The sequence below is a fragment of the Aulostomus chinensis genome, chromosome 1 (assembly GCF_037954235.1).
Source record: "Aulostomus chinensis isolate RoL2024-O1b breed Wild chromosome 1, RoL_Achi_v1.0, whole genome shotgun sequence".
Lineage (NCBI taxonomy): Eukaryota > Metazoa > Chordata > Actinopteri > Syngnathiformes > Aulostomidae > Aulostomus > Aulostomus chinensis.
The window spans coordinates 67439702-67465162 of NC_141320.1; the positions used below are offsets into that span (position 1 = coordinate 67439702).

The window sequence follows — 25461 nt, forward strand, 5'->3', positions numbered from 1 at the left end:
CCCATCCATCATCCATCCATCCATCAATCCATCATCCACCCATCCATCATCCACCCATCTACCTATCATCCATCCATCCATCCATCATCCACCCATCCATCATCCATCCATCCATCATCCACCCATCCATCCATGCATCCATCCATCCATTCATCATCCACCCATCCATCATCCATCCATCCATCCATCATCCATCCATTCATCATCCATCCATCCATCATCCACCCATCTACCTATCATCCATCCATCCATTCATCATCCATCCATCCATCCATCCATCATCCATCCATTTTCTACCTCTTATTCTGTTAAGGGTCACAGGGGGTGGAGCCTATCCCAGCTGACATTGGGTGAGAGGCGGGGTTCACCCTGGACGGGTCACCAGTCCACCTCAGGGCCATCAGGAGCAGTTAGCGGATCAGTATCTTGCTCAAGGACACTTGGACGTGGTCACCAGGGGAAGTGGGGATGGAACCAACAACCCGTCGGTTGCTGGACGACCACGCCACCTCTGAGCCACGCCGCCCCTCCTTGAGTGCGTTTTGTGGCATGTTTTCCTTGGATTTTGATAAATGTTAAAGAGCAAAGTTGCCTCCTAATTCCAAACCCCAGCAAAACATTTTCACCCTGGGAGTTCCCTGCTTTCAAACCAGAGCAGCACCGCCATCTAGTGGACAAAGAACACATCACAACAGAGTTCTTCCCTGCGCCACAGGTTGAAATCTTCCAGCAGGAAAAAGAATAATTCAGCTTTTGAAAATGATGGAACGATGATTCTGCCTCAGGTGAGCTCTTTTCTCTACTTAAGCTGAGAGAACCTGGCTGCTCCTGAGCCTCCAGGGTTCATCTCCAGCTGCTGCTACAATCTCACATTCCTCAAGAGGAAGTTCCAGTTGGAGAACATGTAGAACCTGGATGATTCCAATGAAGCTTCATCTGGAGGCTGTAGAAGAATGTTTGTGACTCGTCTTTTCTTTTATTATCAAACAGAAACTTTCGTCCCCTCAAAGCACATAAATAGAGAATGATGATGAAGTTAGTGAGGGAGGTGAAGAACACACGAGAAGTGTCGGAGTGTTACACGCAGGGAAGGAGGAGAAGACTGACGATGACCAGATTCGAGGAGGAGGCGTTCCGGCTCGGCTTCTCCAGGAACCACACACCCAAACCTGACAGGAAGTGGATTCTTTACTTCCTGTCTGATAGCTCAAGGAGCTCGTAGATCCTCTCGACGGTTCAGGAGCTTGTGGACGGCTTCGTTCATGAAAGGAGGAGGAGGGGTTCCCAAAGTGGGGTCTGGGGCCACCCAGGAGATCCGCGGCTACATGAGGAACTCCTTATTTCCATCTCAGTGCTCATAAACCCTCTGATCCAACTTCAAAACAAACGTGACATTTCGAAATCTGAATTCCGGGCTCAATGCCAATTGCATTCATTGTCAGCACATTTCTTTTTTCAAAGACACCAACTGAATTAGGAAAATTCGTGGGAACTTCAGACGCAGAGCTGCGAGTCCCGCCTCATCTAAACGTGTTTACATTTCCAGAAACTACGACTAGGAAGAGCAGTCGAACCAGAGGAATCAAACTTCAGCACTTCAACCATCAGGGAAGACAAGTTAGGAAAGTAACTAAGTGGAAGTAACTGACTTGTCATCTCCGCCTCTACTTCCTGCTGCGGAGGACTTGGACCGGCCAGGCGGACCGGAGTCCTGATGTCGGACCTGGCGACTCGTCTCCCTGTGGTTGATAATTCTGACTAACATCCGTCTGTCGTTGACGGCATGAACAAAGTTCTTCAAGCTCCTGAAACGTCAGAGACTCAAATTTTACGTGGCAGATGAGTGAAGAGGAGGACAGGAAGTTGAGGGATCACTGGACTGAAAACAAGCGTGCTGATAATCTGGTCACCATGGCAACAGGATGTCAGTTCATGGCGGAAGTGGCCGCAGTTGCTCTCAGCGCTAGAGGATGCAGCAGCGCTTCTTCTTGGGACTCGGCCAGTTCTTATCTTTGCTCTCCGCCATCTTCTTCTTGCGGACTTCCCGCATCAGGTCAAAGAACACCTGAGAGACAGGAGATGGTCACGAGACGGCAAGACAGTTGGGTCACACGCCAACGTGTCATGTGGCAGCGCATACCTTGTCCACGTTGGCTCTGGTCTTGGCTGAGGTCTCCACATACTGAACCCCCCACTCGCTCACCCTAGCAGTGGCCTCCTCGGCCGAAACCTTCCGCCGCTCCTCCAGGTCCGACTTGTTCCCCACCAGCAGCAGCGGGATGGCGTCCTCTTCCTTCACCCGCAGGATCTGCTCCCTAGCACACCAACACAACACCGTCACTGGTACGTCACCGCAGGATACTGCCACACAGGACACGTTTCTGTTACCTGAACTCTGAAGTGGCGGCGAAGGACTCGTGCTCTGTGATGGAGAAGACCAGCAGGAAGCCCTCACCACTGCGGAAGTAGTTATCCCTGATGGCGGCGTAGTCCTCCTGGCCTGCCGTGTCCAGGATGTCAATCTGGACATCCTCCCCATCCAGCACCACTTTCTTCCTGTAGCTGTCAGCCTTGGTGGGCTCATAGTCCTCCACAAACTGGGAGCAGAGACGCCATTGAGAACGTGGGAAAGAAAGAGCGAGGATCATGGGAAATGGAGTCTCACCTCGTCATACATGAACTGCAGGGTGAGGGCGGACTTGCCCACTCCACCGCTGCCCACCATGATCACCTTGTGGAGAGCCAGAGACGTCTGGTTCTTGGTTTTACCGGAGGCCATGACTCTCGTCTGAGACAGTCCAGCGTCTCAAGATCCACCCAACAGCTGATGGTCTGCAGAGACCAGAAGAGACTAAGAGAGACCAGTGGAGACTGACAGAGACCAGCAGAGACAAAAAGAGACCAGCAGAGACTAACAGAGACCAGCGGAGACCGACAGAGACCAATGGAGACTGAGAGACCAGTGGAGACCGACAGAGACCACAAAAGATGAACAGAGACCAGAAAAGACTGATAGAGACCAGAAAAGATGAACAGAGACCAGTGGAGACCGACAGAGACCAGAAAAGACTGAGAGACCAGAAAAGACGAACAGAGACCAGTGGAGACCGACAGAGACCAATGGAGACTGAGAGACCAGTGGAGACCGACAGAGACCAATGGAGACTGAGAGACCAGTGGAGACCGACAGAGACCAGAAAAGAATGACAGAGACCAGCGGAGACTGACAGAGACCAATGGAGACTGACAGACCAGCGGTGACCGACAGAGACCAGAAAAGACTGACAGAGACCAGCGGAGACTGATAGAGACCAGAAAAGAAGAACAGAGACCAGTGGAGTTCGATAGAGACCAGTGGAGCCCGACAGAGACCAGTGGAGACAAACAAATGTGATAATGGGATCCTTCAAGGTTCCAGCGAATTTACAAGTGCACACTCAGCGTTAATAAAACCTTCTAACGTGTCCAGGCTGTTCAACAAGTCCTGGACTATCAGATCCAGATCAATGGTGTCACTTCCCTGCAGTTCCCACTGAAGCCACAAGTGAGGCAACAATAATAGTGGAGCCTCTAAACAGGAGCTCGGAGGACTGGCGCACCTGAGGACAGCAGCGGTTGCTCACACATTAACACTCAGGTATGTGTGGATGCTCGCTCCGACGCCGCAGCCATGACAGACCCTGACTGACTCTCCCTGAAACTCCTGGTCGGACCCTAACCATCCCACACTTCTGGTGCCTGAACTGGATTGTCACCATGGTGACGTTACAGGGGTTAGTGGACGCAGGCGATGGGCTTCTGATGTGATGATGTCATAAATCAGAGTTGGAGTCTGGGGAGGGGGGGGGGGGGCAGGGACGTGTGTTCCTGGTCTGATAAAGACCTGCTGCTGGAGGAGGGACGTGGAAAAACCCTGGTCTGTGACCTCTGAGCTTCATGCGGGCTGCTGCCTCCAAGGACACCAGCATGAGGGTCAGGCTGGGGGGAGCAGCTCCCTCCACCGCGACGGTGCTTCGGTTACGTAACGTAACCGGTTGAAAATATCACAACAGCTCCGGCGGCTCCGGTCGAAGAGGAACTGGGATCAGTTGTGTCAACTTCCTCTCTACAGAAGCAGCTGACAGCTAAAATAACCAGTTTCACTCTTTTCCAGGTTCCCGCCTCAAACCTGACCCGCGTCTCTGATTGGCTGCGGCCAGGCCCGCACTCCCCTCCGGCGCTCGCCATTGGCTGTGGCGCCGGTCGCTCACGGGCAGCGGGGGAAGCAGCAGGCGGTGACGCCGCCGCCCCCCCAGAGTGTGAAACGCCGTTAAAAGCGTGGCGGCGGGGTGGCGCGCGCGGCTAGCTAGCTAAAACCGACCGGACCAGGCCCGGAGACTCACCTGCTAACGTCTTTAACGGTCGTTACCGGAGAAATCCGCCATTCAGCGACGCACCGCAACTTCAGCGAGTTGACCAGCGGAGTTCCAGCCCCACCCCGAGCCGGACCCTGCCGAAGATGGTAGACCTCGGACAGGAGGAGTCACTCCGCCAGTGACCAAGCCCCCCGGCCCGGCCGAGCAGGACTCGGCCCCGGTGCTCGGGCTTGAGCTCTACTACCGGAAGCTTCTGCGGCTCCCCGCGTTAATTTAACCTGAATTTGGACTCAAAAATGCGACTAAACCCTCCCGCCGAGGGCCCGGGAGCCGTTGACCGAGTGAAGCATCTCTCCTCTCGTCTGAGGGGGCGGGACGATATGGACCGGATATGGCGTCACCAAGTTACACATCAACTTTTATGCACTATAAGTTACGAGTTCTTTATTTTTCAGCCGACACTCAGAACATTAAATCCCCACAAACCAGCGAGCTACCGCACTCAGCCCGGCACCGCCTCCTCCGTGGGTCCCGGTGAGTCCGCCTCTGACCTCCGGCCGCTGCGTCCACTCACCCGAACCCCCGCTGAGGCCCCCAGCAGGAGCCGCTCTGGAAACGTCCTCCAGGCTGGGAGCTGCTCGGAGGACCCCAGAATGACAAAAACATTAAAAATGCTTTTAAAGATCAAAGATGTTTAACAAACGAGGCGCGGGGAGACGAGGGTCAGTCACGTGACCGCAGAAGCCAGTGAATCACCGCTCCGTCACACAAACAAAACTCAAATAGAGTAAATACGGCCGGAGGAACCGCGGTTCTCACGCCTCACCGGAGCCTGGCTCCGCTCCAGGAGACGCATCAGGAACCGGCGGACGCCTCTGTGTACGTCAGAGGGAACGTCGGTTTATCTAAACTGAGGGACGTCGCAGGCCTGCAGGATCTACATCTTCCAACAGTAAATAAAACCCTCACTCAAACTAAGGGTCACGTGTCCTCAGTTCAACTAACAGGACAAAGACGTCATGGCTCGGAGCTCAGAGCTGCGGTCAGCTGGTCTCTGATAGGCTGCTGGGTTCCTGGTCCAGGTTCTGGTCCCCAGGAGAACAGCCAGACCAGGAGAAATTCTCCAGTTGGAGGCTCAGTGTGTAGTTCCCGTCTGTGGACGGTAGATGGCGCCCTTTCACTACGTGTCCCAGCTGAGCAGTAGAGACCAGAGGTCAGAGGTCATGGCCTGTGTCATGGAAGCTCTTCAAACACCAGTTATGAATGTAACATGTCAGATGTATAAAAGCAAGGTCACTGGAGGACATGTGACCTGCCGCTGCACTGCCTGTTTAGCTATGGGATGATCAGCAGCTGGAGGTCAAAGGTCACCTGCCAGGAGTTGATTTGGTTCCCAGTTTTTCTTAACAAACGTTGTTATGGAGCTCCATCACAAACTCCCTGAGGAGCAGGAGGCCCCGGGTCTGACGCTGAGGATCCAGATTATTGCTAATCTGGATTCTGCTCATTTCCCGCCTGTTTTCTGTGTTTGATCCCGTCGATCCGCAGGAACCCGTCCTCAGACGCAGCTGAGCTGATGAATATCAACCACCTGCTGCTGATGACTCATCACCATTGTTCTGCCACGGTGTGACTGACCCAGCGCCGCAGAGTAGAACCAGTCTGCAGAGCTCCCACCGGGCAGAAGGGAGAAGGAGCCTCCCACGCCGGGGGCGGGCCCACGGCCGCGCCGCGTGCTGCTGCTGGTGAGGGAGCTCCTCCTCAGCGCAGGTCCAGCTGACCTGGTTGAACTTCTCCCTCAGAAACTGTCTATCCATGAATGGATGAAGGTGGAACAGGAGCCCTCCACAGATTTCTCCTCCCTCTCCCCGCTGGCTCCTCCCCCCTCCCGTGTATAAGTACTTGGTGGCGCGTGGAGGATCCAGAGTCTCAGACGCCAGAATGGAAAGGCTCCTCGGCGCGCCCCCTCTTCCTCCTCCTCCTCCTCTTCCACCTCTCCGTCTTCAGAGTGAGAACGACTGAAGTGTGACGAAGATGATGATGATGATGACGATGGCGATGATGAAGATGCCCGGACCTCTGATGGATGGCGCTTGTCAGGATGGCCTCAGACGCGGTGGAGGACGTTGACGCGAGCTGGACGATGCAGCAGCTGATGCTTTTACTCTGAAAGAGTTGAGAACCGTCAACACAGACAGCGCCGAGGAGGACCGCGGGACGCGAGGGCCAAGCAGAGGCTCCCGGTAACGATGTAAGAGCCGCGCCTCCCGGAGTGAAGCGGCATCAGAGCGGAGCGCCGTTACGCAGGTCGCGACAGACTCTCCTCCTCCTCCCTCTACTTTTCTCCTTCTTCTTCTTCCTCTCGTGACTAAAGAGGACCAACGCTACTCCCTCCTCCTCCTCCACCTCCTCCTCGGACAAAAAAATGAGTGTCTGGCTCCTCCGCCTGGCTCTCCTCCTCGTGGCTTGCGTCCTGCCCGCCCGCTGCGCCGCTGCGCCCGGTACCGGGGCGGCCGCCGCGGAGGCGCAGCCCCGGGACACCTGCGCGTCCTGCGGCGGCGCGCAGCCGGACGACCCCGAGTCAGGGCGGCTCAACTTCCTGGAGGCGGTGAAGAGGCACATCCTGAGCCGGCTGCAGATGCGGGAGCGGCCGAACATCACGCACCCGGTGCCCCGGGCGGCCATGGTGACAGCGCTGCGCAAGCTGCACGCAGGGAAGCTGCGGGAGGACGGGCGCGTGGAGATCCCGAACCTGGACGGACACCCGATGAGCAACGAGGTGCTGGAGGAGAGCTCGGAGATCATCAGCTTCGCCGAGAGAGGTGCGTGAGGTCTCACAGACCGGGATAGACCAGGATAGACGGGAGAGACCGGGACAGACCAGGATAGACTGCACAGACCGGGACAGACCAGGATAGACGGGACAGACCGGGGTAGACGGGAGAGACCGGGACACACCGGGATAGACTGCACAGACCAGGATAGACGGGAGAGACCGGGACACACCGGGGTAGACGGGAGAGACCGGGACACACCGGGATAGACTGCACAGACCAGGATAGACGGGAGAGACCGGGACACACCGGGATAGACTGCACAGACCAGGATAGACGGGACAGACCGGGGTAGACGGGAGAGACCGGGACACACCGGGATAGACTGCACAGACCAGGATAGACGGGAGAGACCGGGACACACCGGGGTAGACAGCACAGACTGGGACAGACCGGTCCCACGCGCTGAGTCGGGACGCGAGGTGCTGTGAGACTCGGTCGGTCCGGACCGGAGGAGCCGGTTCGGCTGCTTTGATCTCAGTCAGTGGACTCTGATGTTCGAGGGTCGGACGCGTCAGAGATCAACCCTCCGTGTTCATCTGCGCGTGCGTGTGACCCGCCGAAACACCTGCTGATCCGGTTTAGACAGAAGTTTGATCCTCGTCTTTGAGTCATCGAGTGTCTCTGACGTCACTTCCCCCAACTCAGCTTGTTGTGGGCACACCTGGGGTCACTTACAGGTGTGACGTTTACAGGAAGTCATTAGGAGAGGACAGGAAGTACAGTGGGTCGCTTTAGAGTAGATAGTTGATCTTCCAGCCCGTGTGCCTGTTTGTTTTGTGTGTGTGTGTTTTTCTGCACGTGTGTGTGTTTGTGTGTGTGTTTTTCTGCACGTGTGTGCGCCTCGCCCCTGCAGGAGCCAGTGGTCCTGAGGTCTGCGTGTGTTTGGAGGCTCCAGCTGGTTGGGGGGTCTTCCGGTTTGTTCCATCCAAACTGGTGAAGAGGAGCGTTTCTGCAGGTTGTCGTGACAACGGCCTTCAACGCTAGCAGCTCCTGGACACCTTGTTAGGTCTCACTGGCATCAGTACAGGAACGTGGTCATGTGACACTGCGAGCGGTTGATGGTCTAAAATTCTCCCGGAACGTTGTTTTGACGTGACTCAGCCAGAGGGGTTGGTGTAGCTCTGAGGAGAGCGCCGTCACAGGAAGAGCGGCGTCTGCGGATGGCTCCGTTTTAGTTCATCAAGCGTTTACGGGATCTCCCACGAATGTTCTTCATGCTGAGACCCGAGGGGCGTTGGGTTCTCCCTCACGACCCGTCGAGGACATCCAGCAGGCAGGCGTCCAGCTGTGGTCCATCAGAACCGACGAGCTTCTGATGATATTTTTTTTTTTAATGACTCCAGTTTGTGTCAGGGGTTCTCGTGTCCTCTTCATACGTCGTCTACAAATCTCTGGGTTCCACCAGAACGTCTCTGTGTTGGGATCCATACGTTCTCCTTCTGTTCCACTCCGTGTTGAATTCAGCGTCTGAGTGGAGGTGCGAGTCCTCCCACGTGACGATGATCGTTCATGCTGTCGTCTTTGTCTCCATCCTCGGAATGAGGCCTTGTTACCGAGGGCGGACACGTTGAGGACATGAAGCAGGTGAATGGTTGGCTTCAGTCGTCGCCAGACAGTCGAGAGCAGACGATCGATTCGCATTGATTGATTGGAGATGGTGATTGATCGTAATCTCGACAGCGCCAGAGTTTTTGAGCGTTTGATCCTCCATCATCTCTTGGAGTCGAACTCTTCTAGCGCTCTCACGCTGACATGTAGCGGCGGCGGCAGCATATATTTGTCTGGGTTGTTTGGCCTTCAGCGCATTGAAACCGTGACCTGCAGATGCTCCGCCTCCTCCTCCTTTTGCTCCTCCTCTTCCTCCTTCATTCACGGGAACGTCTCATCATCACCATCTCAATCAATCCATCCGCTCATCTGTAGCAAAGTAGTTCCTCTCTCAAACCGTCGGTTCTATCACAGCGCCCCGGTCCTGGTCGGGTCCAGCTGCAAGTGGTGGAACGTCTCGTGGTCTCGCCAGGCAGAGGCCGGATGTCTCCGATGAGGTCACATTGACTGCTGAGGCATCGGTGGTGACTTCATTCATTTGTAGTGTGGTGGTCAAACACCGTGAGTTCATTGTCTGCCGTCCCAATCGTCTTCAGCCGGCAGCTGTCAGTCATCCTGTGACGCCGCCCCGCTAAAAGGACAGGAAGTGAGGGAGGAAGAGCTGCTGAGACGTCGGCCCTCCTCCTCAGATCAGCTGACGGTGGCTGAATAAAGGCAACATTTGCAGTCTGTTGCAGGAGCAGCCGCCGTTTCTCAGAAGCAGCCACTGTCATGTAAATGGCGCCCTCATTCTTCCATTTATGGCTGCATGTCCTGCGCTGGCGGGCCCGGCGACACGCTCCCGGGCCTCTTTGTGAGGCTCCATCAGATCCCAGTTTTAGGTGCTGTGAAAGGATGTTTGCAGCTGTGAGTCAGCAGGAAGTGAGGCTGAGGGGCGGGGCTTGATGTTTGTGACTGCTGATCAGACCTGCTGCTGTGTTTCTCCCCAGACGACATGGTGACCTCCAAGTCCAGCCTCTTCTTCCTGATCTCCAGCGAGGGGAGCCAGACCCTGGAGGTGACCCAGGCCACCCTCTGGCTCTACTTCAAGCTGTTGCCGTCTCCAGCAGAGGCGCGGCCGCGGCGGAAGGTGACGGTGAAGGTCTACTACCAGGAACCTGGCCTGGGCAGCAAGTGGAACCTGGTGGAGAAGCGGGTGGAGCTGAAGCGCAGCGGTTGGCACACCTTCATGCTGACCGACGCCGTCCGGTTGGTGTTTGAAAAGGGCGACCGGCGGCAAAACCTGGACGTGCGCTGTGAGGGCTGCGAGGCAGATGGCGTCATGCCCGTCCTCCTCCATCACAACGACGAGTCCCACCGTCCCTTCCTGGTGGTGCAGGCACGGCAGGCGGACAGCAAGCACCGGATCAGGAAGAGGGGTCTGGAGTGTGACGGCAGCAGCAGCCTCTGCTGCCGCCAGCAGTTCTACATAGACTTCCGTCTGATCGGCTGGAATGACTGGATCATCGCGCCGTCAGGCTACTTTGGGAACTATTGCGAGGGGAACTGTCCGGCCTACATGGCGGGCATCCCCGGCTCGGCCTCGTCCTTCCACACAGCGGTGGTGAACCAGTACCGCATGCGTGGAATGAGCCCGGGCTCCATGAACTCCTGCTGCATCCCCACCAAGCTCAGCACCATGTCCATGCTCTACTTCGACGACGAGTACAACATCGTGAAGCGGGACGTTCCCAACATGATCGTGGAGGAGTGCGGCTGCGCCTGAGGGCCTGAGACTCCGCGCTATTTAAGGTGGAACCATGGAACTTCACTGTTTCACAATATTCCAACAAAAATATAGAATATTTATAGACGATGGAGAAAACAGGCCTTGGCCTCGTATCCACACGAATCATGTATGCCTGCACAGAAACCTGTACATATATTTATGTTTGTTGATATATTTGCATTGTATTCTCTGGTGGAATTCAGTCTTTTTCAAAGGGACATGAGGAGTTCTCTTCCAAATCTTTAAATATTGGAAAACAATCGATATCTCAAAGCTCGTGAGGTCCGGTTCAGTGTCCTAGCCTTTAAGATGCAGCGTGATCCGAAGTCACTCTCACTGCTAGAGTAGGTGCCACTCTTGTTTAGAAGCCAGGGTTCTCTCTTACGTCCAGAAGAAGGCGCCGCCTCCTCCCAGGTGTGCAAACACTGAAAGTCTTCACCGACACACAGCACTTCCGTTACATCCCACCTCTGGATGCTCGCCACAAACACTAACACATTGTCTGCAAACAAAATGAGGCTTCGCCAGCAACTTGCCGACGAGAGCCCACCAATGAAACTTCAGCTCCAGTGGCGACCGGCAGCTCGCGTCACCCCCGCTTCGGTTCCCCTGTCATCCTCATGGTTGAGGCAGCACTGTTGCCTCAGGAAAACAACTGGGAGGAGTGGGAGAGTAAACGCGCTCCCCAACACGCCCTCAGACTCCTTCAGTCACTCTCTTTACACGGAAGACGTTTGAGTTCCATTCCATTTGAACGTGTCTGGCCATTAAAACAACTTGAACTTCTCAGAGAGGACTTTGCTGCCTGTCTGACCTCGTGATGGGACGTACAATCAAGTCTCTCTTCTTGGGTGGAAGTGGCCTCCCAGTCCCCCGCTACGTTCGGCGAGCATCACTTGTTCTGTCACAGCCTCTCATCCAGGGTTGGGGTCCCCTTAATCTCTCGTTTCAGGCAGTGAAAGTGACAGGTTGCCATGTTTGCGATGCTTCGGCCTCCAGACGCACACTTGGTAGCACTTGCAGATAGAAATGCCTTCAGTGAGCCCTCGGTGGCGCCTCATCGCCCTTGCAGGAGAAATAAGTGCCGCATGAGCTATGCAATGTATAGTTTTTACCTGGAAGTCTGTGGAGACAAACTATCAGGAATACTTGAACTGTAAGTGCGGCAAGCAGGGGCAGGTCGGGCTCCAGCCGGGAGGTGGAGAGAACATCTAGTGCCTGAGAGTCAGTGAAACAGTGGTGAAGTGGGAAGGCGACGGTTGATCAAACTTAATGTTGCTCTTCACAGTATGAAAATCCCAGCTGGTCATGTGACAAATCTTCCAAATGTCTTCAGCACTTCTGGTCCTGAGTAAAAGATCTCAGAAATGATCGTCACTCCCTCCTGGGGGTCCAGACACTTTCGATTTGTCACGATTTTATGAAAAAATACCTTCCTTTTCACATGCATTCTTTCATTCTCATGAAGCTTCTTGTTCTCGGAAATCGTTGCATAATTTCACACGTTTCAGGGCTCAAAAAGGCATTCGAACAAACCTCTGACGAGGGTGAAGCCCCTGACTTCAAGCCGCGTCTCAGCACCAACGTGAATCTGCGGTGTTTTGGTGCATTTCAAAGACGACCTGCTGCATGAACGAGGTCAGGCGTCCTGGAAACACGGCAACTCTGCACCGCGACACAACATGCTAATGCTAGCAGCTCGTCTCACTGTGTAACATTCAGCTCCATTAGCGTCACGGCTGACATCCAACCATCATTCGTACATCTTAGCAGCAAGCTAATGCTAACCAACACAATGCTAGCTATGACCTGGAGATACAGGGACGGTTGGAAACACACAAACAAAGCAATGACCGACTTGTTGTGTCACGGCTTTTAATCAGGTGACACTTGTCGATGCAGACCAACTGGTTCCTCGTTAGTGAGTGTTCAGTTCAAATGAAACGGTCCATACTGAATAGCGTGAGTTGTCGCGTGACGGCGCTGTGACGGAGGACCTGCTGGATTTGTCAGTGGTTGCTTGAACGTCTTGTCTGAATCACCGGTCGAGACGTCTGACATGAACGAGGAGACGCCACGTGGAAGTTTCCATCTTTGGCTACAAAGCTGGAAGGTCTCAGCGTCTGGTTGTCTTGCGCGTCCAGCACATTTTGCTCTCAGGCTTCGCCGCGTCTCCTGTCCGCCACTCGACCCCCCAACTTTCCCGCCATTGTAACCTTTCGCTGATTCTTCCGAGTGAAAAGGTTGTTTGAATATTTGCACTGAGGAGTGACCACAAAATAAATAGAAACTGCCATTGAAATAAAAAGTTATTTTTATAGAAGCAAAATTGAGCTGTTCAAATGTATTATCATGGAACCAAAGAGGCCGAGAGGTTGAGCTATTGAACGATGGCGATGCCGTCATGTTGTAAAATACTTTGTTGAGGCCTAAACACTGTATCAGGGTAAAGTATCAGTCCATTATCAGCTTCGTCTCTTTTCTATTTTCTAACTAGACATGGAATATTTCATATTTTTCAAATCAAATTGCTTAAATATTCCTAGTTTTGTTCTCTTTAGCGACAGAGTCATTTAGAGGAGAGCACATCTGATCCCTGTACAGCCGGTGTAACATATGAATATGCTTTTCAAATATTTTGGTCTTTGTAATTGATGACAAATAAATTTCATATTACCACTTGTACCGCTTTGTTGTGGCGTCTTCCTGGAGTAGAAACTCAAGATCTTCATGACCTTTAATTCAGTTGTCTTGATGTCATACGGACCTGCTGAGGATGGCGACGAGGAACAGACCGCTCCATAGAGTCGCCGCCACTCAGGCACACAAAGGCTCTCTAATTATACCCAAGCAAATCTCAGCAGGACGTCAAGGGTCAAGTGTTTGACCTCTGGGGTCACGCCATTCATGATTGTCAAGAGAGCCAGTTAGCAATTAGCTTAAAGGTCACATTTGATGCAAAATGCTCCTTTTCAACCCAAATATGTCTCCAGTGTGTCGGGGGCCGCTGGATTATGACAGAAGACACTTTTATTTCTGTTTACCAATTCCCCCCGTCCTCGTCTCATGTCCCGTGAGACTCTGCATCTACGTCCACACTAGGACCAGAACTCCTCCAAGCAAGTCTCGCCACTCAGCTGCCATCTTGGTCACACCTCCACTACGTTTGTGCTCCAAACTCTTAAGAGTTAGGTTCAATCCATCAGTGGCCAACTTTGGTGCCGGCTAAAGTGAAGGTTGGCGAAGGAGAACAAAAACAGCCTCATGAGGCTGTCAACATGCATCACATGACCGAGTGTGTCAGAGGGTGGATGTCGCACAAAAAAGGTCACATGACTGGACCCCGATCAATCAGGCAGTGAATGAGTTTTACACACAGAGTGCAAAGCTAAAGCTACATTTTATAATGTGTGAACACGTGGAAGAGACGTCCTGTCACGCCGCCATCATGTGAAGGTAGAAGCAGAGAATGGCAGGAATGTGCTGCGGGGCAGCAAGATATAACGGAGCCATCACACAACAATATTAGTGTCGAACAAGTACTTTCCTGGCCGCATTACCAGGTACTCAGGGTTTCACGTTCGTTCAGGACAAATCCAGGCAGCAGGCTCCCCGTGACATTTTGGCGACTGCAGCTCGTATGAGAAGGTCCACCACAAAGCCTAGGAATGCTGATGATCTGAGCCAGCGGGCATCGCTGGCTGTCATGAGACGGCGGCGGTGAAGGTTGACAGGCTAAATGTGTTTTGACAGCACGGCGAGGTTTGAGCAACACGTGAATCTGGCGTTTCTGCTGATTTATGGCGATTGGCTAGAAGATCTAATTTGTTTCAGGGGTAGAAGAGGTTATAACTCAATCAGGCGCTAATTTACTGCACCTGACAGGAGCTGTCGCCCGGGGGGGCTGAACACATACCTGGTGTTTCTGAATGTCAGTTCAGTGAAAAACATTAATTTCTTTGAAGGAACCTACCAACTCATTGTTCCCTCTCAAGGTAGCTGAGACCCAGGCTAGTTAGCTTAGCCCAATGGCTGGTGGTGGATGGGAAGTGTTAGCATCAGCTAGCTCAGGTCCAGGCTAGTTAGCTTAGCCCCATGGCTCGTAGTGGGTGGGAAGTGTGAGCATCAGCTAGCTCAGGTCCAGGCTAGTTAGCTTAGCCCCATGGCTGGTAGTGGATGGGAAGTGTTAGCATCAGCTCGCTCAGAGCCAGGATGCTGGTGTGTCCAGCAGGAATCCTCCTCCTCGTCCTGATCAGTCCAGCGTCGTAGCCCCTTTCTGCAAGACATTTTATGCTGTTTAGCTGTTCAGACCAGCTCCTCAAAACTGCCCCCTTGCGTTCAGGTGTCATCTTGCAGCTGGGGCAAGTTAAGTCCTGACTAAAATGCTGAAGTAGGGAAGGACATAAATGTAGTTCATTGCTGCTCTTCGGTGGTGAGTTCAACGAGGACGGAGCTGCTATCTCCTCAGCTCGTATCTCACCCATGAACAGGAGAGTTGATGCTGCTATCATGGAAAACATCCGCAGCCTCTGAGGCCTCTCACTCTTCCTCCGCTCGTGGAATATTATTGGGAATACGTTTTCCGCCCCTGCTCAATTGGAAAAAGTCCAGGGGAAGTGGAGGTGCTCTCGGGGGGACATGTGGAATGTCAAGGCTGCTACAGGTAGACGATATCAAAGAGGCACTGATATGGAAAAAGCAGGTTGATTTCCTTACAGCTGCACATGCTACTTCCTCAAAGTTTGTCCTGTGCTTCAATTAAAAGATTAGCGTCACTGATTTGATCTTCATTGGACGCCGTGATTTCTACCAGGTGTCAAAACATCTCAGGAAGGAATTTGACTCCTGAGGACTCGACACCGTCAGTTACATTAACAGCAGCAGGAATGTGCCACAGGCTAACGAGATAATGGAGACGCCACACGACATGAGGCGAGTCTGAATTAGTGACAGAGATATTGATTCTAGCTCATGTCAGCAGGCGTGTGACCTTTGACCTGGCCTGTTGCTGCCTGCTCCTCTCTGTGTTTCACTCTTGTAATGTTTCTGGGTTCTGCTGTGAGAACACGACCATCCTGAGACCCGAAAAGGAGCCCAAGAGAAATGAAAACCACACTGCCGCCGCCGCTGCCGCTGCCGCCGCCGCTGCTCGTTCTAGTGCTGGAGAATGACTGGAATGTTCCACTGCACTTATCAAAATATGCACTTTGCATTTCCAGGTTTCCTTTCACCCCGAGAGTCTTTATCGGTCCTCTGGGAATTCTCCTACACGCTGCTGAATGAAAAGTGGAGCTGACACCTTCAGGAACCTCTGATTGGACCTTCGACCTGCCGCTGGGCCCGGAGCCTGATTGATGGCTCCGAGTTCGAACAAATGAGAGCCAGAGACGGTTTTACAAGCTTGTTAAAGGGTTTGGAGGCCAGGAGTGATTTTTCAGAGACAGTAAATGTCCGACAGAGACGGACTGAATGAAGACAAATGTCGAAAACTTTATGACTTTTCCTGACAGGAAACGTTCTGTCTTGGACGCACTCGCCAGTTCGACACGACGCTTCTCAAGTCCAGAGTGAAATCAGTGGAGAGTTCAGAGGTCATAACCACTGGAGGAGAATCTTCACCGCATGGCGCCAGTACCTCTGAGACCGCCTGCAAAGTTCCAGGTGGCCCGGACCGCCATCGAACCTTCACCTGAGGGAGCCATATCCTGCTGACACTGAAGGGGCGTGTCCACGGGAAGAGACCAGCATGGAACACCTGATTGCTCCTGCTTTTGTCTGTTTCCTCACATCATTATAGTTGACCTCTTACCTCTTCTACGTGGGAGGTCATGTGATCTTTGCTGTCTGTCTGCACATAGCAAACTTTGAAGGTGATTTTCACCAAACGTGGTTGAGGGGCGGAGCCTGGGTCAGGCCACTTCTGCATTGAGAGCAGCCATGTCATGGTCCGCCGCGTCCCTGTGAGTTCAGGGTTAAACTGTTGAATCCGTCAAACTAAAGAGATGCCGTTTGTGGGGAAGGACAACCATGAAGACGCGGAGGCAGCAGGCCACCGCAGGCCGAACGCTGCCCGCTCACGACGCTGCTGCATGGTCTCAACATGCTGCATCATCAAAACCGTGAAGCTGGTTTGATCTCAGGAGTGCTGGGGTTGCCTGGTCGTGGTCCTGAGGTCCAGGCAGAAGAACAAACCCACGGCAGTGCATTCGCCTCAGGATGGATGAATCACGGACAGGAACGTCTTCACAGGTTTCCTGCGATGGCCATCAAATACAGAATAAAGGATGTTTTCAGTGGTAACAGCCTGCAGTGGCGGCAATGGCGGCGGTTGGGCGGTGGCTGCAGCAGCAGCGGGAAGCAAACAACTGCAGAGCGTGCTTGTCATATTTCGGGGGAAGCCCGTCCCGACCACATCAAGCCTGGTGGAGAAGATGCTCTGGCCTCCTGGCCACATCAGTCTGGCTGCTGTCTAGTTGTTCTTAGTCACGCTGCAGGCATCCACCCTCCAGCCTCTCTGGGACGCCGGCTGCACGCCGCCACGCCCCAAAACACTTGTGGATATTTGGTGTGTGAGGCTTTGACAAAGCAGCTGAGAGACGATAAGCGAGGGATGAGTCACAGTCTGAGTGTCTGAAAATAGCAAAGACGAGTCTCCGAGTCACAACAACACCTCCTCCCCGATGAGTCGAGCCTCGCCGGGCGCGCCCAGACGCCATGTTGTAAGAGGAAAAACCACAAACACTTCAGCAGGATTATTGAGCTTCATCGGCTCTGTTTTAATACGCTGAAGGTTTCCAGCCCCTCAGAGGAAATGTCTTCGTCGTCGTTTAACGAAGACATGGAGATCCAAGTTAACGCACCTCTGAACTCCCGCCGTGCTCCTGCAGGTGTGAAGGGAACCTGCGGCAAGTGAGTCGTCACATGACAGGAAACAGGACATGCCGTGCCCCTGGGATGAGCTTAGCCTCGCTAACACGAATGAACAGAACCACTCTCGTTACACTGATCCTGAGCAGATTTGAAAGTACATCGATGAAAAGGAACTGATGCGTTCAAGGACCTGGGGGGGGGGGGGGGGGGCAGCGTCACTGACCTGTTAGGATTCCACGTCCGTTTTAAACACAAGTTCTTAGTTTTATTTCCAGAAGCATCATGTTGTATTTCCTGAGAGGTTAACAAGATCAGCTCCAACATCTAGCGGTTTTTGTAGGCTCCGCCCCTCCAGTTGGCTCGTGACCTCATTGTTGAAGGTCAGATGAAGTGACTGGAGGAGGTGATCAAACGCCAGGAAGAGCAACTTCTTGGAGCCCTAAACCTTTGATGATGTCACTGCTCTTGTACGGGATTTGGGGAACACGGTCCTGCTAAATGCTCCAGATGGTTCCTATAAGCCGGCCAACCCTCTGCCACCGCCACCGCCGCCGCCACGGCTGCTTGTAAATATTCATGAGGAACAAGACACTGATTAGAATATTCACGCCACCGAGCGTTCATGGGAATGACGTAGCAGCCTGATGACTATTCATGAGGTTGTCCCCCCCATCAGCACTTCTAATAATGAGTCGGCAAGTGTACAGTGAGCAAGGCGCCATCTTTGTTGCCCAATTAAGCCTGATGCTTGTTTCTAGGTCATGGCGAGGAATGCCATGAGCGTTGGAGCATCCGACACACTGTGATTATTACACGTTTGACCTTCCCACCACAAACCAACAGCGTTCCAATCGACCTCACGCTCATAGACTTCCACCAGAGGACACGCTGCTGCTGCCGCCGCCGCCGCCGCCGCCGCTGCCGCCACCACAGCAGCAGGAAAGTAGGACAAGGGGGCCTTTTCTTGGTAACTCCCAATTAGGCATTGTTCTCCCTCTGAATGTTTCTTCTGAATAATTGACAGGAATTATCTAAATCAGGCCACGTGTCTCTTCAGGCATCCATCACTGTTATTTAGGAGCTCTGATCAGAGTGAGCCTCCTCGCCACCTCCTTGTAGCTGAGGAGCCCAGGCAGGTCCCGTCTCTGGACCAGGAGCAGGCTGGTAGACTCTGGCTGCAGCACCTGATGGTCAGCTGACAGGCTGCAGGTAGGTGGGTAGGATGTATGACATGAGTCTAAAAGAGCAACGGCAGCGGGACGCCAATGAGACCGTGGCCAGGAAGCTGGCCTCAGACCTGTGGACGGTGGTAAGAAGCTTGGCTTCATATCACCCACAAGGCCTGTGGTTGCTGGTGATGTCGCCATCATCATCATGGTCATTTGGTCCTGCAACAAACGGGTCCGACATGGCCGACCGGCACCCCGCTGTGTGTCGCGGGGTCCCACACTCATGCTTATACAGAATCTCTGTGTGACGTCACTGCTGCTGAATCATGTCAGAGCCTCTCCTCTCCCCGAGTGGCGGGCAGACGCTCAGACACTGGCGCTCTGCTCGGGCCCCGCGGGGCCACTGGGGCCCCATGACAAATCTCCCAATTGTGTCCCCCATCAGTGGGCAGGAGCACGATCCTCGAAGGTAAACAAGCATTAGCATACGTGATGATGAGGAAGCAGGTTGACAGAGCTCGCCAGGATTTGTTCCCTCGGTAATGAAGACACAGGAGTGAGCTGCCATCTTGAACCGCTGCCATCTCATCGTGCGCGTGTGTGCGTGAGAGGCACACTTTTCTTTATGTCCATACATGTTCCCACGTGATCATACCAGGTTACAGCGACTGAAACACAAGAGCTTACACTGCTTCAACCTTGTCTTTGCTTTATTTTGAAGTCCATCATCACTTCTCCACTTCCTGTTCTTGTCCACATTTGTGTCCACCAGCGTCCCCTAACAACAGCCAGTCCTCTGAGTGAGACCAAACCAACAGGAGAGGGTCCACCCCCCGTGTTGTTTTCTAGTTGAGATTATTAATCACTGTGAACGGACAGAAAAGTGCTTCAATGTGTGGACGCCGCCACACATGGACGCCATCAGGATCAGGACGCCAACAGAAACTTGAATATCATGTTTACATGAGGATGAAAGAATGCATTTATGTGTTTTTTCCGTAACGTGCATCATAATTATGTCCCTTATTTGACTTTTTAATGTCAGATAATAAAAACATGTCGAGCTCCGCCTCCTGACACGGTTCTGATTACAGGACGCCTCAAGACGTTTTTGTCCTGCACTGGAAAACAAACACAAACCGTCTCTAGTTCTTTTTTGTTTGGAAACTAAATCCAGAACATGAGGTCTTGTTTAGTGTCCACCTCTGTCCTCATGAGTCAAGATGGCCGCCCTGGTCCTGACCTGCTGCCGTGCCACCACCAGTTTTGTCTGCCAGCTGTACAACTGGCCAGCCTGGGGAAGCCGAGGGAAGAGGAGCCATGGCAACACACAGCATCACCAAAGATATGGAGGCCACATTTGTGGAGCTGCAGCTCAGGCGCACGTGTCTGCCCTGTTCCCCCGCACCTCCAGAGGGTCTAGAGAGGCCCACAGGCCTTCAGGACGAACTGAAAGATTTTCGTGGTCAAAGGTCGGCGTGACGGGCACACATCAGAGAGGTCACAGGTCATCAAGGCAGCACGTTCTTCCTTGTTAGCATGACTGCTAGCCCGGCACTGAAACGTCTGTCTTGTGCAATATCTGTGTCTGAAGCAGCTGACAGACAGACGCCAGTGTGGCGAGGCTTCACGTTGAAACTGTCTCACTTCAAGTTCTTCGAGTCCAAGTCGGCTGGTCTCATCGTCTGGACCAACGGTGGCTGAAGAATAATCCCAAAAGATGCCGGATGCGGTTCATTCTCTTCAGGTTGTTTTTCTGCAGGTGTTACAGGATATCCTGCATCAAGGTCAGTAAACATTCCAGTCTTAAACTTCACTCCCGTGTAATAAAGAGGGAATTCTCTGGAGGACTTTTCGAGTGAAGCCAGCGTGGCGGTGGCCTGACGGCGTGACAAAGGAAACAGGAGGCTGACAGATTTGTGGAGCTCAAGAGCAAACACTTTGGACAAGACGTCACGAGGGGGAAATAAATCAGCATTGGGGGTGACGCCCGCTGCCGTGGTCCTGCAGTCTTCTAATCAGGCCTGAGAACCAGGACGGAAACCAGCTGCACCCCAGATATGAAAGGGAGGGTTTCATGGGAAAACAGGTGAGACGCCTCTGCCGTCTCTGATGATGGCGAGAAACTACGCAAAAACACTGAAGGCCTTTTAAAGGCCAGCAAGCAGCAGCGGGACTGCAGACAGGCTGGTGTACAGTAGTTGAGATGTTTCAGGGTCTCAGAATAACGAGAACAGGATGTCCTCTGGGGGAGAAGCCTGTAAAAAGGCAAATTTGGGGGAGAGGGGGCGGGCGGCGAGGGTACGGTGCGGGATTGAGTTGGAAAGGCAAGGGAGAGAATTGGAATGGCAGTGGGCTGGGTTCCTAATGCACACAGCGAAGGCCAAAGTTTAGAGCCACTCTGTGCCGGGAATACCAAGCGCCTGGCTCCCCGCTCGGCACACAATGGGCCGATGGGCGTGCAACAGAGGCTTAATTTTCAAAGAGCGAGAGGCGAGCGCTGCCCATCTCTTTCAGCGCTGAGCAACAGGCTCGAGCAGCATAAAAACACATTGTGAACGTGGCAGAAAGCGAGCCGTGCATGTTTTCACCAAAATACGCCTCAGATCTACAGAGTCACAGTTTAGAGTCGACCTGGAACCCGCCAGCAGCCTGGCGAGGGCCCGTCATCAGCTTGTCTTCCCTGTCCCCGGTTCTCAGCTGGAAAAATTCAGACCAGAACGAGTCGAAGAGCGTTATGATGTCATTCACTGGAGGACGTTGACATGCAACCAAAAATCCCCCTGCAGGGCCGTAGCACCAATCTCTGGGCCCTGTGGGACCGTGAGCAGTCTCAGTGGACCCCCGTCCTCCCTTGCTCCAATTAATTGATCCAAATTAATCACTTCCCAGGCAGAGGTCACCTGTGGATCAGCTGATACCAACAATGCCGTGCTAGCTCACCAGAACAGATGCTAACGCCTCGTTTCTACAAAGATTTGTCTGGTGATCAGATGACATACCGCCGAGGCCCCCTGGTGTTCCACAGGGGGAAATGCATTTCTTCATGCACGCAGAGAAACATCACACAGTCACATGTGCAAGCACACTGGGTTCTTGCAGTACAGCTAGTTTTCACCTGTAGTACCGTGGCAGTTCGCAGTATAAATACTCAACCATTTAACACAGACATGAAGACACTCAGACCAACAAAACAGGAACAGAATTAAAGTCCAGTCAACGTTGCCCCGTTCCTCTCTGTGGTTACCAGCACAACTGTCGCCGCCAACGCTTCACCACACGGAAATGTTGATACTTTGACTTATCGGCAGAATCTTGTGTCTTCACGTTTCATCACTCTGGTTTTGACCTGAACTCTGGGAAACGGCGCTTGTGACTGCTGGATCTGGATCCTCAGTCTTCTGAGTCATTGCTAGATCCCTTCAGGGCCAGTCTGAGTCCTGTGGGGGGCAGACATCCAGTCGTGAGTCTGCAGGTTGAGCAAGAGGCGGAGCTTTGATGGCGCGGCGGCTCCACGTGTCCATGATTAATCTGCTGGTCATTAGGCTCGGCGGAGCGCCGCTGAGACCAGATCCTATTCACTGCTCATTTTTGTTGTTTCTCAGCCTCGCACTGAATTAGCGGAGAGAATACATTAGCATACTAACGAGCAGCGGCAGCGCCTGGCGAGAGGGGCGGGACCTGCATACTCAGGAAGTCAAGATTGGATCGGACACAAACGTTTGGGCTGATGAGGAGCAGATTTCCTGGATTCTTCACTGATTTTGTTCATGGAGGGGTGTCTGGTAACTGGTGTGAAGAACTGAACCAGAATGTCGTTCTTCAGGTTGATGATGAGAACGCGAGGGGCAACAATACAGAATCAAACTGGCCTGTGTGGCGCCGCCCATGATGGCAGCCTCATTAGCATAACAAGTGCAGCGCGACCAAAAGCCATTTTGCTTCCTTTGTTTCAGCTAAGCAGCTGTCATTTGCAGAACATTATGCATTTTGAATTCTTCTATGCTAATTTTTCAGGGGACAATTTTCCAACAATAAAGCACTGGGGCAAGGAACAGAAAGCCTTTCATGGCACGGACCCCGGGGTGCCTCGCGCCGTGCCAACTCAAACAATGGCTTAATGCTGCGAGCAAGCACATCTCAGCCCTCAATACAGTCTCCAGTTCCCAGCTCACCACCACACCCTGAAAATCCCCCCGAGCGGCTCCTGCACACGTCCCGGGCCCACGGTGGATCCGGGACCCAGGCCCCGACGTGGGCCAGTAGGTGTGTGGAAATCGGTGTTGAGGAGCAGCAGTTACCTCCCCTTCGTCCCAGCTCCTGATGGGAGACACTGATGGACACTCGTCCTCTCACGATTCTCAGGACTCAGCGGTCAGATGGAGGTCGCCCCGGCTCAACCACGTGGGCCGGACTCACCCCGGTGTTACACTATTATACCGTTTTTCATGAGCTTTCCCGCCGTTCCTGTCAGTCCTTAAATGCTGCTGTACGGCCATGAATCAGAGCAGGAAGAGCAGAGGGAGGCCGCGGTCCTGCAGTAAAGCAACATCTCTTTTGTTTCTGACATATTTATGTGTGAGAATGAGCACCAGTGCGTCCATCATCAATGAAACGTCTGCCCTCGCAATGAGCTGAGAGCTGAGAGGGCGCTGGAGCAGGACCTCCTGGAGGCTGCGCCGGTCCCTCTGGAGGAAGGAGCCTTTGACGACAAAGGAAACCTGTCAGACCAAAATCATCTGGACCTTCCTTGTCCCACTTCTCCCTGGCATCCACCTCCCTCCATCAGCTGATTCAGGCTGGCTTCATTGGCCTCTTTGATCCCTTCTGAAGAAAAAGATGGTGGAGCTTCTATTGGATGTGACCTCTTTCTGTCTCAGAGGAGGATGGACGAGTTCTCTGTCTTTGAAGCCGTCTCATGTCTCCACCGGAAACATTTGGCCTTTAAATGAATACGTCAGCTCTCTGCACCTCTAATCTCAGCTTCCTCGCTTCTATCGATCTCTCTGGAAGCTCGGCTGCGTGTGCTGATGCGTGTGTGTGTGTGTGTGTGTGTGTGTGTGTGTGTGTGTGTGTGCGCGCGTGCATGATGTTCGACTTCTTTGTATGACTTGAATTGTAACGCTGCGTAGCCCCAGGCCACGACGCTCCCTCAACAGGCAAAGTCAACTCAAATTGGGTTATTGGAGACCTCGGGCGGAGCAAGCGGGCCACCAGGAATCCAAAATAAAGCAGCGGCCCCTTCTCCCCCCCAAAAATAGACCACCAATGGCAGCCAGAAACCAGGTTACTGCCGAGAACAAACTTCCCAAGGATTTTCATCTGGTGAGCGAGCGAGTATCCTCCACGTCTCCTCCTGACCTCCAGCGTCCCGCTGCCTTAGACTATTGGGGGGGGGGGGGGGGGTGTTAAATATGATCCAACCTTGTGAATCAAACAAAAGGAGGCGGTTTAGAGGCTGCTTGACCCCTGAGGCCAAAATCAATCGTGATATTATTAGCAGGAACAAGGAGATTACATTCAATCAGCTCAGATCGGAGCAGCAGAAGTGTCTCCAGCTGACAGTGGACAATAACCGGTCCACCGGCTGACTGGACCGGGGCTGCAGACAGGGAGCCGGAGGGGAGGTCTCCCAGGCCTTTGTTCCCTCCAACTGAAAACCTTCCACTCAGAGACGAGCATGAACGTCCATGTCTGCACGTCAGATTGAGCAGGTTTTATATCAAGTGTCACGCCACACACGCGTGGAGGAGGCGGCACGCTGCTGACGCTCTGGCACGCCATTTACATGTGCTTTGATGAGCAACGCCATCACGAGAACGGTTTGATATTCACCACAACTCAGAAACATCAACATGGGGGCCAAAACACCCAGAGAGCAACAACACAAAGTGTCTCTGAATTATAAAGTATGAAGAACAACAAATATGAACGCAACCATGGCGACTGCCTCACTTTAGCATCTTAGCATGCTAGCATGTGATGGTAATTCGATAGTTGTTGAGTTACTTAGTGAACTGAATGCTTTTGTTAGCCAGCAAGAAACAGGTGAGATAAATGATTCGCCTGATGAAAAGACGATGTTCCTGCAGTCGGAGATCATGTGATGAGTGATGGTTGACGTGGCGAGGATTCATCCGTCTCTTTCACCGCATAATCAGGCGTGACTCGACCATGCGGTGTGGATCATATCACATGTTTGGGCTTGTGTGTGTGTGTGTGTGTGTGTGTGTGTGCGCGCGTATGTGTGTGCGTGTGTGTGTGTGTGTGCGTGCGTGTGTGTGCGTGTGTGTGTGCGTGCGTGCGTGTGTGTGTGCGTGCGTGTGTGTGTGTGCGTGTGTGTCTGCGTGTGTGCGTGCGTGTGTGTGTGTGTGCTGGGGGGCTGTATGTTCTAACACAGGCTTGTCCAAACATCTTGTCCAGCCCTATTCTGACAGCGGGATTAGAAGCACCTGCCACGCAGACAAAGGCGGGCCTCAAGCCAGATGAATGAAGTGCTACTAACCAGGAGCTCCGCCCCCACGTCCTCGCTGCTCCTCTCCTCCTGACTGAGGACAGATGTAATGAGTCAATTCAGCTCCGAAGGCTGGCGACGGCGCTGGAAGAGGAGTGAGAGGAAAAATAAACACGTAGAGAAGGAGCTTGTTTGTCTGCCAAGTGAAAATGAGCAAGTGAACAAACGAGTTAATAAACGGGTGAATGAACGAGTGAACGTGTCTCTCAGTCTCCTTAAAACAGGACCAAGACCACACAGAAGAGAGGCGGAGTTTGTTCAGGCTTTAGTCCCTGAATCACTGCAGAGTTTGACCTCTTCAGGTTTAAAGAAATAAATCGAATCTGAACGATCTTCTGATTAATTTGTGTCATGTGACGATGACTCTGCGACCCTCTGGCTGACAGCAGCATTGGGAGGG

At 53.1% G+C, this 25461-nt stretch overlaps 2 protein-coding genes across 3 annotated transcripts; one reads left to right on the forward strand and one right to left on the reverse strand.

Moving 5' to 3' along the window:
- Window positions 1-1918: 1918 nt before the first annotated feature.
- On the reverse strand, window positions 1919-25070 carry LOC147272875 (ras-related protein Ral-B-like). Of its 2 annotated transcripts, none has more exons than XM_086202615.1 (5): window positions 25053-25070; window positions 2666-2832; window positions 2389-2597; window positions 2141-2315; window positions 1919-2065 (listed from the first exon to the last, which is right to left on the reverse strand). In XM_086202615.1, exons 2-5 carry the CDS (start codon window positions 2777-2779, stop codon window positions 1964-1966), a joined length of 600 nt encoding a protein of 199 aa, XP_086058741.1. In that variant the 5' UTR covers window positions 2780-2832; window positions 25053-25070; the 3' UTR covers window positions 1919-1963. The 2 variants fall into 2 exon arrangements, with proteins under 2 accessions (XP_086058741.1, XP_086058740.1); XM_086202614.1 differs by lacking the exon at window positions 25053-25070 and adding an exon at window positions 4383-4753.
- LOC147272876 (inhibin beta B chain) lies at window positions 4038-13180 on the forward strand. Its single transcript, XM_086202613.1, has 2 exons — window positions 4038-7177; window positions 9730-13180. The coding sequence occupies exons 1-2, from the start codon at window positions 6781-6783 to the stop codon at window positions 10503-10505; spliced, it is 1173 nt and encodes a 390-aa protein (XP_086058739.1). The 5' UTR covers window positions 4038-6780; the 3' UTR covers window positions 10506-13180.
- Window positions 25071-25461: the final 391 nt, after the last annotated feature.